This window comes from Balaenoptera musculus, chromosome 3 (genome assembly GCF_009873245.2).
Source record: "Balaenoptera musculus isolate JJ_BM4_2016_0621 chromosome 3, mBalMus1.pri.v3, whole genome shotgun sequence".
Taxonomy (NCBI): domain Eukaryota; kingdom Metazoa; phylum Chordata; class Mammalia; order Artiodactyla; family Balaenopteridae; genus Balaenoptera; species Balaenoptera musculus.
In genome coordinates this window covers 44,465,227-44,483,695 of record NC_045787.1, presented here as the reverse complement: position 1 = coordinate 44,483,695, position 18,469 = coordinate 44,465,227, and the positions used below count along the sequence as shown (strand labels likewise).

General features: G+C 40.0%; 1 protein-coding gene across 2 annotated transcripts in view; it reads right to left on the bottom strand.

Moving 5' to 3' along the window:
• The window catches only part of RAB3C (RAB3C, member RAS oncogene family), a 306,013-nt gene that overhangs the window by 157,393 nt on the left and 130,151 nt on the right, over positions 1–18,469 (bottom strand). For both annotated transcript variants that reach the window (XM_036848647.1, XM_036848646.1), the window contains exon 3: positions 16,727–16,845. In XM_036848647.1, coding sequence (XP_036704542.1) covers positions 16,727–16,845 — 119 coding nt within the window. The remainder of the gene's footprint in view (positions 1–16,726; positions 16,846–18,469) is intronic.

Sequence of the window (18,469 nt, the reverse complement as noted above, 5' to 3'; positions counted from 1 at the left end):
CTGGCCTTATCACCACGTTTCACTTCAGCGGCAATGAAACTGATGTGAACAACAAAATTTGGGGAGCCAACAAGGGCAAGAGTGGGAAGAAATGACAAGGGGAAAGTGAGATGCAAATAAGAATAGTGGGAGGCCCAGGGGAGACCAGCTGGTGTTGCTGAAACTGGCATGCACCACTTTTGTCAGCCTTACAGGGCTCCTTGGTGGGCTTGTTTATGGCAGCTTTCTACAACATGGTCTTTCACAAGGGTGTTGGAAGACAATATTAGAAGATCTATTTATATTTAACTCATCCTTTTTTAGCATCTACTTTTCTGTGTTTGTTTGTAATGTGCATTATAGATTGGCACAATGGTATATGCTTATTATTTATGAATAAATAAATGCATGTTGGGTAATAAAAGAATTTGGCTGGTTTTTGTCCCCAACTCCTGAGAGGTAACCTTGGTATTTCTCAAGTGACTGGAGTGTCTCTGTTATTCATGGTGGGCCCTTTAGAGCAAATCAGATAGTTAATGCTAGTGAGATAACTCAGGATGAGAGGGGGGGCCATGCCAAAAGACCAACTGTGTGATTAGACGGTTGGCATTTTGAGTCAGGTGATATCAGGCCATCCTCTGAGGAGGGGAGATGGGTTGGAAATTGAGCTCAACTATATGGGCAATGATTCAACCAATCATGCTGATGTAATAAACCACCAACAAAAAACTCTGGACACGAAAGCTTAGGTGAACTTCCCTGGTTGGCAATCTCCTGCACATTGTCACATATCAATGTGCCTGGAGGGTGATGTGTCCCTGAGGACAACAGAAGCTTTGCACGTGGAACCCTCCCAGATCTTGCTCTATGCATTTCTCTCTTTGGCTGGTTCTGATTTGAATCCTTTTGTTATAATAAAACTATCATTGTAAGTATAGCACTTTCCTGAATTTTGTAAGTCATGTTAGTGAATTATCAAACCTAAAAGTAGTCATGGGAAACCCTGTATTTGCAGCCTGCTGGTCAGAAGTGAGAGTGGTCCTATGGATGCCAAACTGATATGTAGTATCTGAAGTGAGGCCAATCTTGAGGAGGACGGTGCCCTTAACCTTGGCTAACTCTGGGTAGACACATATTGGAATGACTACTCAAAAACTTTTAATGGCTCTAAGTATTTGGTTCAAAAAAATTTGAAAACCACCTAGGACACCACTCAGGCCTTGAGACATCTCTTCCCTCACCTGCCATCCAGGAGCTGTTGCTTTCAGTATGCTATGGGAAGGAAAACTATAATAAAAAATTCGTTTGATATATACAAATTACATTTGGATCACAGGATACAATACACTTTAAATGAGAACTTTTGCAGCAACATGGATGGACCTAGAGATTGTCATACTGAGTGAAGTAAGTCAGACAGAGAAGGACAAATACCGTATGATATCGCTTATATGTGGAATCTAAAAAAATGGTACAAATGAACTTATTTACAAAACAGAAATAGAGTCACAGATGTAGAAAACAAACTTATAGTTGCCAAGGGAGAAAGAAGTGGGGAGGGATAAATTGGTAGATTGGGATTGACATATACACACTACTATATATAAAATAGATAACTAATAAGGACCTACTGTATAGCACAGGAAACTCTACTCAATGCTCTGTATATGGAAAAAGGATCTAAAAAAATAGTGGATATATGTATATGTATAGCTGATTCGCTTTGCTGTACACCTGAAACTAACACAACATTGTTAATCAACTATACTCCAATAAAAATTTAAAAAAAAATAAAGAAGGAACCACAGTGAGAAAAAAAATAAATGAGAACTTTTCTAAAGGTTATTCTGTGACTAAAGAACACAAGATTGAGGGCATGGAGAATGTGGCATGGTTGGGCTGCTTGTAACTCCTTTTACTTGCACCATAATTCTTGCTCTTGCTTTGGAAATTGATGGTATGGGAAGGGAAAGGTACATGACAATATTTAATATGGGGCTCTGTCTAAATTTAATGGAATCAGTCATCATACACCATGACCTATCTTCTCTGGTGACAAAACATAATCCTCCCATAACTAATATTGTGCTATTTTTCTAATTTTCTCTTTAGAATAGTTTCCTTTAATGCCTATCAGTTTTTAAGGAGTGGGTGTGTAGGGGGGTTGGTTTACAATTGATAATTAGGATAATTATCTCAATCAACTGGACTGCAGAGATAAATAACCAAGGCCACCCCAACATTAAATGAATAAATAGGGCTCCAGAACCCTCCAGCTAGACTGGGGAGCCCCACATTAGGCAAATAGTGCCATAGATTTAGAAATAGTTAAGATTAAACTGGGGTTGGATCAATTTAGACTGAGAAGATTTGGCCTTTACTCATTTCACAGTGCAGTGGCTGAGTGCATATTATTTGCTGACTGGGCAATTAGAAAATGAGGACTGGGACTTCCTTGGTGGTCCAGTGGTTAAGAGTCCATGCTTCCAAGGCAGGGGACGCGGGTTCAATCCCTGGTCAGGGAAATAGATCCTGCATGCTGGAACTGAGAGCCTGAATGCCGCAACTAAATATCCCGCATGCCGCAACTAAAGATCCCGCATGCTGCAACTGAAAAAAAAAAAAAAAAAAAGATCCCACATGCCACAACTAAGACCCAGTACAACCAAATAAATAAATACATACATATATATTTTAAAAAAAGAAAAGAAAATGAGGACCAACGGTATGTGTCATAAAGTACTAAACATTCTAAATATTCACTGAGGTTGGAAAGCAGACTTGATGGAGATTACATTCATGACGGAAAATACTAGTAAGGTTCAAGTAAGGTATGAGCGTAACCATTCATTTTTAAAGCCTAAAACTCTGTTTTCTAACTAGGATCATCAACAATCCCACACATTTTCTTTTTCATTAACAATATTACCCAGAAACCAAGCTGAACATCTAGAACTAGGAAATGAGCTCTTACCACAATCTCCTCTCTGAGGAGTTATGTGACAGGTATAATTAGTGTCCTTCAAGACAAATCCACTCCCAAAGACAGGCAACTAATTTCAAAGAAAAGAAGGTACAATAAAATAGATAGAAACCAAGAAAATCCTGTGAGAAAATAACAGTATTTGCAATAAACATTTTGACACACAGCTGCACATAAGGAGCTGCCAAGAAGTCTATTTTCAGAGTATAAGTGAAGCAGAACAAATAGCAATCATATTTATATAATATCTTTCATCCAAGAGACCAAGTCTTTTATTTAATCTCTATATTCCCTATATAGCCTGTCTTAGGTAAGGCTGCAGGAACAAGAATTTAGCTTGTAGCCTTGACTTTAGTGTCAATGTTTATGGAATTATAATTACCACCTCCAAGTACAGATGAGGTTAGGCGACAAAACACAAAGTCAGACGGGACAGGCATCTCTATTCCCCTAGCTCCTTCTCTGTACATAATCAGCACATTAACTGCTAATATGTGCTTCATGAATCAGTCTTCAAGCCTTTTTTGCTATTTCCTGGATCACCAAAAAAAACAGAAAAGATTCTCTGTGACCAGAATATAAGCCCAGGTTTGCCCTCTTTGGTCTGGGCAGATATTGAGTAAACTTAAGTACTTAATTAAAATATCTTTAATTCCAGGCTTTACATTTTTTAACGTGTCTGCATTCTTCATGGAGCTAATTCAGAACTAAGTCCAGCAAATGAAAGAATAAGTGGAAAAAACAAAGAAATAAAAAAAATCCAGAGACAGAAAATTGGTTGATGGAACTTTGAGGCCATAAGAGATGAGTAAATATTTCTCATTGGGTTAGATGACATTTCTGGCCATTTTTAGGTGCCCCCAAATATGTGTTGTACATTTATTGTTCTAAGGCATTCCTCACATATACTCTCCCCTCCAAAAATAAAGATAAAAGAAGACCATTTTAGGGCTGGAATCAGGGTTAGTTCCTACAGGAACCAACCAGGTAACTTCAAGTCACTTTGCCCAGTATGGAAGATGAATCACATTTTGATTTCTCTTCATGAATTCTACCTACATATCAGCTCCATCTTACTGAGAAGTTGGAAGGTCTTACTATACAGACAAAAGTTTGGTGAGATAGGCAGTACCTCCCTACACACTTGAACTGAGAGCACTGATTTATTTTCTTCAAAATATTCTGATACTATTGCAGCCCTTGGTCATCAACCTTTTGTAGGACAAGTAATTGATATGTGCCTGGGACTGTGAAGACTATGAAGAAACAAAATGAGTAAGGTATAGTTCTATATACCTCTCTTTCTGTCATTCATACATTCATTCATTCAACAAATATTTATTGAACATCTAGTATGTGCCAGGGACTATTCTAGACACACAGATATAATACTGCATAAAAGGGACAGAGATTTGCTATTCTATGAAGCATGCTTGCTGGGGAGACAGCTGTAGTAAATAAGTCAATTAGAAAATATGTTAGAGAGTGGTAAATGTTATGGAAACAACATAAAGCCAAGAAAGGGGATATGGAGTGCTAAAGAGAGTTGCAATATAAAATAGGGTGGGAGGGGTACACCTTGATGATAAGGTGATGTTACAGTGAAGAATGGAAGGCAGTGAGGGGAGAGCCATAAAGATATGTGGGGGGCTTCCCTGGTGGCGCAGTGGTTGAGAATCTGCCTGCCAATGCAGAGGACACGGGTTCGAGCCCTGGTCTGGGAAGATCCCACATGCCGCGGAGCAACTAGGCCCGTGAGCCACAACTACTGAGCCTGCGCGTCTGGAGCCTGTGCTCCGCAACAAGAGAGGCCGCGACAGTGAGAGGCCCGCGCACCGCGATGAAGAGTGGCCCCCGCTTGCCACAACTAGAGAAAGCCCTCGTAGAGAAACGAAGACCCAACACAGCCATAAATAAATAAATAAATAAATAATTTAAAAAAAAAAATTTTTTTAAAGATATGTGGGGAAGAGACTTCCAGGCAGTGGGAATAGCAGGAGCAAATGCCCTGAGGTAGAAGCATGTCTGGTATGTTCTAGGAATGGCAAAGAGGCTGGTGTAGCCCAACCAAGAGGGAGAGCAGGAGAAGGTGAGGTCAGAGAGGCAGTGGGTAAATTGTGCAGGGCTTGTAGGCTCTTGTAAGGGCTTTGGCTTTAATGCAGGGGAGGTGGGATGCTGTGAATATTTGTAGCAGAGGAGTGACATGATCTGATTTACAGTCTGAAAAGCTCATTCCATCTGCTGTGCTGGGAAGATTCTGGAGGCTGGGGCAGTGCTAGAAGCAGGGAGACCAATTAGGCTATTGTAATAATCCAGATAAGAAATGATGGTAGCATAACCAGGGTGGTAGCAGCATGTTATGGCTTGAATTGTATCCCCTCCCCAAAATGTTAAAGTTCGAATCCTTAGTACCTATGAATGTGATGGTACTTGAAAATAAGGTTTTGCAGATGATCAGATTAAGATGAGGTTGTTGGGTGGGCCCTGATCCCATAGGATGGTGTCCTTATAAGAAGGAGAAATTTGGGCACAGAAAGAGACACATATAAAGGGGAAATGAGATGAAAACACAGGGAGAATGCTGTCTACAGGCTAAGGAATGCCCGAGGCTGCCAGAGGGAGAGAACCATGGAAGAGGTTCTCTCTCACAACCTTCAGAAGGAGCCAACCCCACCGACACTTTGATCTGGGATGTCTAGCCCCAGAACTGAGACGTTTCTGTTTTTTAAGCACTCAGTCTGTGGTACTTTGCTACAGCAGCCCTAGCAAGCTAATACACAGCGGAAACAGGGAGGGGCGGTGGGTGGTGGTGGAGTGGTGGGATTCTGAATATATGATTGGTTCTTTTTATTCAAGGATTCCATATTTTCGATTTGCTAAAGTTTATTTGTAACCTCAAAATAAGTACTCATGGCACTTTCACAGACATTTATAGACATGAGCAAAGTGATTAGAAATCTGAGTGGCCCAAACACATACTCCTAGTTGAGGTGAACAAGGGCATGTTCTGCCTTCTTGCTTCAGCTCTCACCCTGTAAATAAGTGCCCTTTCACAGTACATTTAGAGTCATACTCTTCACATTTTGGCTTTTTTATTGATGATTTTGCTGTTCAATATGACCTCCAAGCATAATGCTGAAGTGCTGTCTCATGTTTCCGAGTGCACGAAGGCTGTGGTGTGCCTTACAGAGGAAAAAGGTGTGTTGGATAAGCTTCATGTCGGCATGAGTTACATTGCTGTAGGTCATGAGTTCAATGTCAGGAATCAACAATATATATTAAACACAGTGTCTTGAAGCAGAAACACACCTAACATAAGGAATGTATTGATCGGCTGACAAAAATGTTGTGAACAGAAGTTCGCAGGAACCTAACTCCATACCTCCCCAATGGGGCAGATCCTGTACTCACTAATTCAACACTCTTGACAACTTTATAGAGCATAACTACCTCGAAGGACAGAAGAGATGGATTTTGAAATTAGAGCCAAGATAATAACAGTATTTTTTTTTTTTAAGGACTGGATGTGGGCTCTGAGAAAGTGAGAAGTTAAGATTAACTGCAATGTTTTTGGCCTGATAAACTGGAAAGATGGAGACAGAAAAGACAATGGAGGGAACAGGGTATATTTTGGTTTTGTTTTTTGGGAAGGAGCTGTGGATTAGGAGCCGTCTGTCTATCTTATAAACTTGAGCTTAAGTTGGATGATGTGAAAATTTCAGAGGAAGAAAACTGTTTTATGGCTGGGTCCAAGCAGCAGTAATAAATGTAGTCATTAAGATCCAGGGAGAGGAGAGACTCCTCGATGCCCAGTGTGGGGTGGTGGTAAAACTCGGGGGTCAGACGTCTGTGCTCTACTCCCACCACTGCCTCCTCCAAACTGTCACAGAACCGACCTTGTAGTTGAGAGGACCTTGAACAAGATTAGGAAGCTCTGAACAACGGCTTAGCAATTGCTCATCATATCTCAGCTGTTATTACCAGGCTAAAATTCTTTCATATTGAATAGGAGGTCACCTTAATTTAAGACCATTATACATTTTTGGAGAAAAAGAAAGAGACAGAAAATTGCAGAGGAAGAGAATATTTGAAGGTGAAATTTCATTCCAGTTCCAGCACATCTGCAATGGTACCCTGAATGTCATGGAAATGAATTATTTAAAACTGGTGGGATGATGGTGTCGGACTTTTATCCTCAGTCTGGTGGTTTTTAAAAAATATCAACCTGCTCACCCGATTTCCTGCCTTAAAAAAAAAAAACTTATATTTATAGTTTCTCATTGTGTCATCAAAAGCAGAATGTAAATAAATAAGGTGGGGGAAGTAAACCAAAGACAATCTCCTACAGGAAATACAGCAGCTTGTGGCCATGCCATATTTAGAACAGAAATGCATTTAAAGTCAGGAATGGGAAAGAATTTAAATCAAGTTAAAATGCACTGCAGTGTGTATAGACATTTGAGTTTTAGTGCTAGACATTCAGACAGCAGATCCGAATTCCATATACCTGGGATCACGCTCCCACTGAGACCCAGGAAACTCTCAGCCACAACTCCTCTGAGCAACATTTCAAAGGCAGTGAATTTTCAGTGGTGATCTTCTGTTTCTAGAACTATCTAAATCTATTTGGGCCTTGTCTCTCTAATAAATCATTCATGTATTTCTTAAATCAAAGCCCATTGGAGGATTCAAACCACAGAATACTCTGTTTTCAAAAAAGAGGTAACCTCTATTTTCTCAAAATTATGGAGCCACTAAATTGCTGCTCTTGACTTTGAACTCCACACAGTTGTCTCCTTAACAAACTGCGGGTTGGAGCAAATGGGTATCTGGCCAATTAGTCTAGTTACTGACCATGATGACACACAGTTTCGCCACCTGGACAAAGCTGAAGAACACTGTAAACCTTGTTGCAGCATCCAAAGTGATTGTTTACTGCCACCTTACTTCCCTGTGTCTTTTTAAAAAATATGCCAACCAATTCAGATAACCTTACTAGATGTGCACTTTCCATGCGGGTTTCACTCACTTTCAATAAATAATTCTTGAGCAGCCACTCAGTGCCAGGCCCTGGGGTAGGCAAGGAGATATAAAGGTGAAAAAGAAAAGGCATAGCCCTTGTCTTCAAGGAACTTGGAATACAGCAGGAAACCATAAAATGAAATAGGCATTTACTTTATAAGATAAACCAGCGGTGGTGTTTCAAGAGCCTACTGTAGGAGCAAGCAAACACATCTGGCGTTGAAAAAAACCTATCAGAGGAAATGATGGTCAAGCTGAGATCTAAAGGATGAGAGGAAATTAGCTTGATCTGCGTGAGGGTTGGAGGGATGTGGTTTCTTGTAGAAGGCAGGGCATGTGCAAAGGCCTCTTCCAAAGAGGAAGAGAAACCCAGAAGTATACGGAACCCAGAAGTATTCAAGGAACTGAAACAAGTTCAAAAACTGGAAAGACTTTGGGGAGGGGGAAGGGTAAGCTGGGACGAAGTGAGAGAGTGGCATGGACATATATACACTACCAAATGTAAAATCGATAGCTAGTGGGAAGCAGCCACATAGCACAGGGAGATCAGCTCGGTGCTTTGTGACCACCTAGAGGGGTGGGATAGGGAGAGTGGGAGGGAGACGCAGGAGGGAGGGGATATGGAGATATATGTATACATATAGCTGATTCACTTTGTTATATAGCAGAAACTAACACACCATTGTTAAGCAATTGTACTCCAATAAAGATGTCAAAAAAAAAATTGGAAAGACTTTAACAAGCATAAGAATACAGGGTCAGCATCTGGTTTCGAAAGTATTGGATGCAATATAAGCAAGCATCTGAGGCCCTCTTCAGAGAACATAAGCTCAAACTGCCTTCTATCTAAGGTATAACGTAGAAAAATGGAATTTAGGGAGGATAGTCTAGGTAGCATGGAATCCATGCATTCCCTTGAGTGGTTACCATTTGATTCTTGCATCGTCTGAGACCACAAGAAGTCTATGTGCTTGGGTTATATTTTCTGAGCCTCCCACAGGGGCCTTCACTGAACATACTCTAATGTTTGTCTTCTATGTTTTAAAGGCACTATAAAAAAGGAGTCTCATGTGGTCTTTCTAGTACTAGTTGTGAAAGCCATTGTTGACATAAACCCAATGTGTCCCCAAATTAAAGATATTTCCAGCAGAATTTAATTTAAAAAAAACAACTTTCTTTGCCCTCAGGGATTGGTATAGTAATTTTTACCCCTTCCTATATAGAGAGCTGTATATTACATCAGGTTTAATTATTTTTTTCAGCCATGGTTTTCACCTCGGTTTCAAAGAGTCTCAGAACCAAATTTTGTTTTAAACACAAGAGCCATTTTGCCCTTTACACTTCCATAAGCTTTTAAATTCTCTATCAGACACCCTCAAACTTATGTGCCCCCTCAGATTCTTCTGGACTCACCTGTCTGAAAGGCCAGCCACTCATTCCATGCCATTCCTGCAAGGGCTCTTCTCAACTATCATCTCTGTTATCAGCATGACACGGGCATGACCCAAAGCAGCTCACTTCAGGCTAATGCCACACAGCTCTGCCTTCCACAGTGAAGCTTCCCTGCTGCCACTGAAATGACTCATCCACGGATGTGTAACACGGAAATGTGGAGGAGTTAAAGCCTGAACCTCTGACCAGTAGAAGACAAAGGCTCATGGGGAAATTCTTCTCCTTTCTTCTGCCTGACAGTCTCTCGGAAGAAGTTCCTGTGAGACCTGTGGTCAGTTGCGCTTGATACCAAGTGGTGACTGCTTTGCCAGACGTTCCCTAGTGTTGGTTCCCCCTTCTCTGTGCCACTCACCCCTTTCTTCTCTCTTGCTTCCCTGCGACTGTACTTCCCAACAAAGTATTAGCATTTAAGCTTTTCCCACCCTATTTCTAGGGAACTAGGGCTAAAACAATATTCCCTCCTGATTTTGGGGGCCACTCTCTGCTCCTATTTTATTAAGCATATTCTATGTATCTTTTGTGTTTACCTCTTCACATTCTTTTTGAAAATGTGTAGACTCAAGATAAACTTATAAATAAGATCACAGTGAGCTTCATTTTGTATTAACTTTACAGAACTTGGGAACTTGGCTAAAGAGAGTATTTTTATTTAATTTAATTCCTCAAATAAAATTCCACTGGAAAATTCAAAGTACAGTCTAACGTGTTTTCAAAAAAGGGACAGCCTCTATTTCCTCAAAATGATTTGTTACTTTGCTGCTATTCTCTCTAAATCTCTATACCTGCTTTCTTAACTGACTAGAATTTGTGTGTAATTAAATTTTAAGAAATTTTTCACTTAATCTAAGTCTTCCTACAGTTAGATAGTTTAAGGATTTTACTGAGATCATAGCCAACAAGCATTTCCTTTTCTTTCTATATAATGAAAGTACATTTTGTTAAGAAGAGTATTTGAAACTTTAGCTGCAAATAAATTTCAATTAATTTTTCTTTTTGCTATGTATGTTTTTCTGTATTTTTTCTAGCCTTAAGGTCAGTACTTGGATATCAGTAATTTAAAGAATTTGTTCCTTTGTACTTGTTTTTCTTAGGAATACCTTATTTCTTGTTGTAGAAAGCCATCGTGGAATATCAGCAAGCTCCTCCTTCCCCACTGCTGCTGAACAATACTGTACATGTAAGCAAGTTCGTACAGCTGAACTGGATTTTTTTCCCCAAACAGGTTTTTTTTCTTACTATACAATTCTGTTTCTATTCCTTAAACATTTCCCAAGGTTTTTGATGGGTCGAGTTCATCAATTAACAGTAATTTTTAAAATACCCATTTTGTGCTAGTTACTATATTAAGTAGGAAATACAAAATTTTTCTCTACAAATAGTTTATATTCTATTAGGAACTTAAGACGACTATATACCTAACAACAATAAAAAGTTGAATATAATATCGCCATAGCAGCAATACACATACGATATTAAATCTTTGCTGGGAGAAAGAATAGAACCATTAATTCCTATGTTGGTCTGAAGTAATTTCTATATTTTTTTGTTGGGATATCAAGGAAGTATGTGACCCTCTATAGTTCCTTGCATCATCCATTCAAAATATATATTGGATTAATGTGGTATATATATACACAATGGAATAGTATTCAGCCTTAAAAAGGAAGGAAATTCTGACATATGCTACTTCATGGAATGAAACTTAAGAACATTATGCTAAATGTAATCAAAACCACAATGAGGTATCACCTCACACTGGTCAGAACGGCCATCATCAAAAAATCTACAAACAATAAACGCTGGAGAGGGTGTGGAGAAAAGGGAACCCTCTTGCACTGTTGGTGGGAATGTAAATTGATACAACCACTATGGAGAACAGTATGGAGGTTCCTTAAAAAACTAAAAATAGAACTACCATACGACCCAGCAATCCCACTACTGGGCATGTACCCTGAGAAAACCATAATTCAAAAAGAGTCATGTACCAAAATGTTCATTGCAGCTCTATTTACAATAGCCAGGACATGGAAGCAACCTAAGTGTCCATCATCGGATGAATGGATAAAGAAGATGTGGCACATATATACAATGGAATATTACTCAGCCATAAAAAGAAATGAAATGGAGGTATTTGTAATGAGGTGGATGGAGTTAGAGTCTGTCATACAGAGTGAAGTAAGTCAGAAAGAGAAAAACAAATACCGTATGCTAACGCACATATATGGAATCTACAAAAACGGTACTGATGAACCTGGTTGCAGGGCAGGAATAAAGATGTAGACGTAGAGTATGGACTTGAGGACATGGAGAGGGGGAAGGGTAAGCTGGGACGAAGTGAGAGAGTGGCACTGACATATACACACTACCAAATGTAAAATGGATGCCTAGTGGGAAGCAGCCGCATAGCACAGGGAGATCACCTCGGTGCTTTGTGACCACCTAGAGGGGTGGGATAGGGAGGGTGGGAGGGAGGCTCAAGAGGGAGGGGATATGGGGATATATGTATACTTACAGCTGATTCACTTTGTTGTGCAACAAAAACTAACACAACATTGTAAAGCAATTATACTCCAATAAAGATATAAAAAAAAAAGAACATTATGCTAAATGAAATAAGCCAGTCACACACAAAAAAGCAAATACTGTATGATTGCACTTATATGAGGTACTTAGAGTAGTATGAATAGAGCAGTCATATTCATGGACATAGAAAGTAGAATAATGGTCCAGGGGTTGGGGATAAAGGAGAATGGGAAGTTACTTAATGGGCACAGAGTTTCAGTTTTGCAAGATGAAGAGTTGTGGAGATGGACTGTAGTGATGGTTGCACAACAATAAGAATGTATTTAATACCACTGAACTGTGCACTTAAAAATGATTAAGATTGTAAATTTTAAGTTTTGTATATTTTACCACAATAAAAATTTAGAAAAAAAATTTTAATAAAATTGTACTGTATTCAGTACTAGGGAAAAGAGATGAATGAACTCACACTGCAATACAGAAGACAAAAGGTAATCAGATAAAAACAGAGTCTGCTAGGTTTTTTATGTGGTCTGCAGTAAGTGCTAGTGTGGCATGGAAGCAGAGATATGGGAGTGAATAGCATTGTCCACTGGGAATGGAAATTGTGGTGGGTGGGAAACGAGACAGTGGTATCTTCAAAAGCTTCATAGAAGAGTTGCTATTTGAGATGGCCTTGAAAGGAGAATAAGAATTTAGACAGATAGCAGAGAAGGTATTCCAAGCAGAGGAACAGAGTTATTGAAAGAATGGAACATTAGTAAATTGAGAAAAGTTCTGTCTGGTTGAAACCTAGGACCAGTGGAGGAGAGTGGTAGGAGATGATGTTAATGGAATAGCTATGAGGAGGCAACACTGTCTACCACGTTAGAGGGTGTGGACTTCACTCTAAATCAATGGTCTTAACCAGAAATGGGCATCAGGATCACCTTTAGAGCTGACACACATACATATACCAATATTTATCACTGCAGACTTGGTTTTGTTTGTATAGAGTGGAGCCTGGGCTTCTTCATGCTGTCAAGGCTCCACAGTGATTCAGAGAGGCTCCCAGAATCTCCACTATAAGTAATAAGACATTATTAAAGGTGTTATTATTAAGATGAGAGACATTACTTAGCTCTGATGGCAATATGATAGATGATCTGGAGAGGGTGGGACTTGCCAGTAAGCATACAAGGTAGGAAATTCCTAAAGTGCTGAGAGCTAAGGTTCTTAAAGAGCTCATGACAGTCTGAATTTAGACAGTGGCAGTAGGAACAAAGGCATTCAGAAAGTTAAAACTACTGGACTTGGTGGTCAGTGAGATGTCATGGGTAAAGAGAGAGAAATCAAAATTAGAGCTCAGATTTCCACATCAGACAACTGGGTGCAGGTGGATCCACTAACTGAGATAGTAAATATTGGCATAGGTACTAACTACAACATCTGGCAGATTGACTGTCAAAGAGTAGGTGTTCAATAACCGTTGAATGAATGAAAAATCCCTAGTAAACCAATGATTATACAATTGTGGATGAAAACATGACTCAGGGTTGGTTTATGGATAAGCTTTGTTGGGTTTTGACAAATCTAGATATCCGGGGGAGGTGAAGTAGAAGGTTGTGAAAAAGAAATGCAAAACAGAGGGTACCATCAAAACACAAAACCCACAAAGGTTGGAAAGTTTAGGCTCGGTTCCAAAAACAGTGAATGGTTCAGTTTGGCTTTAGAATAGTGAGAGATGAGACTGTAAAAATATAGGGACTCCATGATGTCGTGTGTCTGAAAGTCAGTCTGAGGAAGTTTTAATTAATTAAGGAGGTGATGGTAAGTCATGGCTTTTGGGCAGGAGTCTTCCATGATCTTTAGGATCATGTTCTTTTGGGAGACTCTTACAGCAGGAGTGGGATAGGATGGATTGGGATGGGAAGAAATCTAAGGGGGAAAAGATCAGTTAGAAGGCTATTATAAAAGAAGAAGCAAAAGATAAGAAGGAGAAGCTGAGCCATGATGGTCACGTGATTTCTCAGGCAGGAGCAGATTCAAAGGATAGTCAGGAAAAAATTAATATGCAAGATCAGGCCCCAGAATAGGATGGATGGAAGTTAGAGTTGGATACAAGGTGGAACCTGGGTGGCAAAGCATTGTGGCCTCAATGAACAGCAAAAATTGAAGTCAGGAAGGTGAGCAATTTCAGGTGAAGACAATTGATTCTGAGATGCCAGCAGGATGTCCAGGTGGATAAATATTTCGGATACCGGGAAATGCAACATTGCACTTGGGAGCCATCTGGTACAAGTGATAAATGATGTGCACAAGTGGATAAGATGGCCAAGGAAACAGAGTAAGCCCAAGAAAAAAGCCATGAGAGGATGCTGACCCTTTGCCGGGTGAGGAAGGGAGTGAAAGCTAGGAAGTAGAAAGAGGAGCGGTCTGAGAGACACAAGAATAATCTGGGAAATGTGCCTCTAAGACAACAGGAAACAGAATTTCAAAGGGAAGAGTGGGTAAATAGAGTCAAATAGTTAGAGAATTGGGGGAGGTGGGGGAGAAGTGAGATAGGGCAGATGGTCTGTTGACAGGTGAGGGAGGCTGGGTGGGGCTGCAGAGGGAAGGACATGAGGAAGCTGCACTTTTCCATAGTGTTTCTGATGCGAGAGTCAGAGGTACTGCTAGGATAGCTCTTGGCACTGTTATCATTTGGTTTCAAAGAACTCAACAGATCCATCTCTTCTCAGTCGTCATATAACTTTCATTGGAACAATGGGCCAGAACTATGGGTGCAAATAGATTTAGGAACCCTGATGTCTGAAATCTAATTCATGAACACTCCTGGGTCTTATCATTTCCTGAGAGGAAATAGTCAAAGTTAAAATGACCATTTTGTATGACAATATGTGTGCCAGAACTATGTGTGGCAATTAACTGGATAGCACCACGGTATTCATTGAACCAACCTTTTTGTTACTAATTTGAAATGCTACTTTTATCATAAACCAAATCCCATACTGCTTTGTGTCTATATCTGGACTCTCTATTTCATTCCATTCTCTACCAAACCTCCTGGTATTTGACTGGGATTGCCTTGAGTTTATGAATTTATTTGTGAAGAACTGGCATTTTTTACAATATTCAGTCTACTAAAAAGAGGGGTACTTAAGCCTTCTTCTATGCCCCTCAGTTGAAGATAATTATTTTTTCATGGAGGTCCTAAGCTTGTCTTTTTCAGTTTACAGCTATATATTTCCCTTTTGAGTTGCTATTGTTAGTGGTATTATTACTATTTTTTTTGTATTGTAAGTGTGTGTGTGTGTGTGTAAATAAGAAAGATGTAGGTGCATTTTCAGACAAGCAATAAAAATTTTAAAGAAACAATCTAAGGCAAATTGAAATTTTTAATAGCATCTGACCTTCACTGAGCTGATACACATATAAAAAAATCATTTTGGATAATACTATCATGTAAAACAGGAAAAAAATTGTTTATTTTACCTGTGTATTGCTAATTTTTCCTTCAATAAGACAAGCCATGACTGTATTTGGAGTTAAAATGTGGTGTCTGTTTAGTTCTGGTCCTACCAGTGAGCTCGCTTTCCTCCTAATACCACACAAAGTCCAACTAGACTCTGGCTCTTTCCACAGAAAAGTAGCCCTGTTCTGCCCTGCTGCTTTAATTCATGACCATGACCATGACCATCAGCTTTTCAGTGTCTCCTCCTGAGGTGCTGGTGGAATAGGCTGAAGGAGCTGCAGCCACAGCAGTCAACCCCCCATAGCAAATCACACAGACAGAGGTGTTTTCACATGGTTTGATGTAGCTGGGAGTCAAGAAAGGTTTCAGTTTTTTCTTTTTCTTCATCCCAGTCCTTTGGAACTTTTCAATTTGAAGAAAAACTGAAAACTATCTAACAAATCCAGATAAGGAGTCAGCAAACTTTTACTGTAAACAGCCAGACAGAAGAGGTTTTAGGCTTGTGGGCTATATGGTCTCTGTTGCAGCTACTTAACTCTGCTGTTGTACCATGAAAGTAGTCATAGACAATACGTAAATGAACCTGGCTGTGTTCTAATAAAACTTTATTTATAAAACAAGTGGTGAGCCAGTTGGGGCTCATAGTCCTGATTTGGCCTATGGTTCATGGTTTCCAGATTCCTATTTTAGACCAGTATACTTCCAGACCATTATTTGTACTTCAAAAAATCAAAAGCAGGGCTTCCCTGGTGGCGCAGTGGTTAAGAATCTGCCTGCCAATGCAGGGGACACGGGTTCGAGCCCTGGTCTGGGAAGATCCCACATACTGCGGAGCAACTAGGCCCGTGAGCCACAACTACTGAGCCTGCGCGTCTGGAGCCTGTGCTCCGCAACGGGAGAGGCCGTGACAGTGAGAGGCCCGCGCACCGCTATGAAGAGTGGCCCCCGCTCGCCGCAACTGGAGAGAGCCCTTGCACAGAAACGAAGACCCAATGCAGCCAAAAATAAATAAATAAATTTAAAAAATAAATAAAAAATCAAAAGCAATGTACTTGCCCCCATGGAACTAAAGATCACAGGATGCAAAGCATTGGAGTGAACAAAATAGAGCAAAATCATCAAAATGATTTCTTATCAATCCTTAAATGAGTCTGAGCATAGCTAGCCCTTGTTTGCTTTCTGAAACACAAATGGGATCACAGTATATAAAAATACATATATTACATTGCGGTGTGATCACTGCTTTGAGGAGGGAGAGAGAGGTTAATGAAAAAAAGTCGTTATTAGTAATGCGAACATTTGCTCTCACTTACCAGTCCTGTACTGCATTGAAGGATTCTTCATTTGTGATGTCATACATTAAAATAAAGCCCATGGCTCCACGATAATAGGCTGTGGTGATAGTCCTGTATCTTTCCTGGCCTGCTGTGTCCTACAAAATAAAAATAATAATCTGTCAAAAAATGAGGCAATACACCTTCTGGGAAGTGATTAATTATTCCCAAAATAGTCATAATAGAGAGTCTAAATTGTATTTACAATGTATAGCTATATATGTTTTTCAGTCTTGTTTTTCCTAATGATTTTCATATGGCCGCTCTGCAGTATTATGAGCAGATCTTTTTTTGGGGGGGTGGTAAAGAACTAGCTCAAAGTACCTTCTACATATGTTCATTCCCATTAAGGAGCATTTAACTACAGAAAAGAAAATAAGAAGAAAGATCATACATATCAAAATCTGTGGCTTTTGTAGAGTTTAAAACCAGAAGAGTACATTAGCGCCATCATTATGTATTTACTGTCTATCTGCTAAGTACAAGCCTCTGTGGGGGAAAAAAAAAGAAAAGGACCTTTTATGAATAGGTCCCTGCATTTAAAAGCATGCAGTGTAGTTTCCATTTATTCAATGGTAAAATGACAATTAAAATACCTACTTTGTGTGGGTGTTTGAGTCGGACAGATCTGGAGTTCCCACTCTCCCATTAGAGAGCTGGGGGGGGACATGCACAAGCTGCTGAGCCTCTATTAACTTAAACCCCCTAAAGTCTAGCATGCTTGTTAGGGTGACATGAAATAATGCATGGAAAGTGCTTCACAGAGCCTGACACACAAAAAGTGGCCAATAAATGGTAAGAACTGGCTGTTATTCCTGAAATTTGGGAAGGCAAGGCTAACACAGGATGGTAGATGGCAGCTTACAAATGCAGGGGCTCAGGGCCTGCAAAAGACTCTCATGCAGCAGTGAAATCTGAGAATCAGAGGCAGCTACATCACTGAAATGACCTATATAGGTCACAGATACTGCACAGTGTAGTTGAAGAAATTCTTCCTCAATTCAACTAACTCTTGCTCCTTTGTCTTCTCAGGATCTGGGGTATAACTTATAACCCGATGCTCCGTGGCTTCCCCCTTCACCACTTTCCCAGGGGATTGGGCTCTGATTTCTCTGTCCTAGTATTCTAGGTGCTTAGCATTTTGGACAGAAACGTCACCTTCTTTCTGACTTCGGTCTGGGTCCTCTTTCTTCCCTTCTCCCAGAGATGCCTCCTTTGTATACAAAGTGCATCCCAGTTCCCCCTAAGGCAATATTAATAGGTCTTGAAGGGAAAGCTAATGTGTTGGATGATTCAAGAAGAAGTTCCTTTTTTTTTTTTTAACATCTTTATTGGAGTATAATTGCTTTACAATGGTGTGTCAGCTTCTGCTCTACAACAAAGCGAATCAGTTATACATATACATATGTTCCCATATCTCTTCTCTCTTGCATCTCCCTCCCTCCCACCCTCCCTATCCCACCCCTCTAGGTGGTCACAAAGCACCGAGCTGATCTCCCTGTGCTATGCGGCTGCTTCCCAGTAGCTATCTATTTTACGTTTGGTAGCATATATATGTCCATGCCACTCTCTCACTTTGTCCCAGCTTACCCTTCCCCCTCCCCATATCCTCAAGTCCATGTATGATATTAAAAAAAAAAAAGAAGAAGTTCCTTTAGCATCAAAATGAAGCGAACATCTCCTGGGTCTCACTCTTAGAACAGGCTTATGTTGGACACGCTG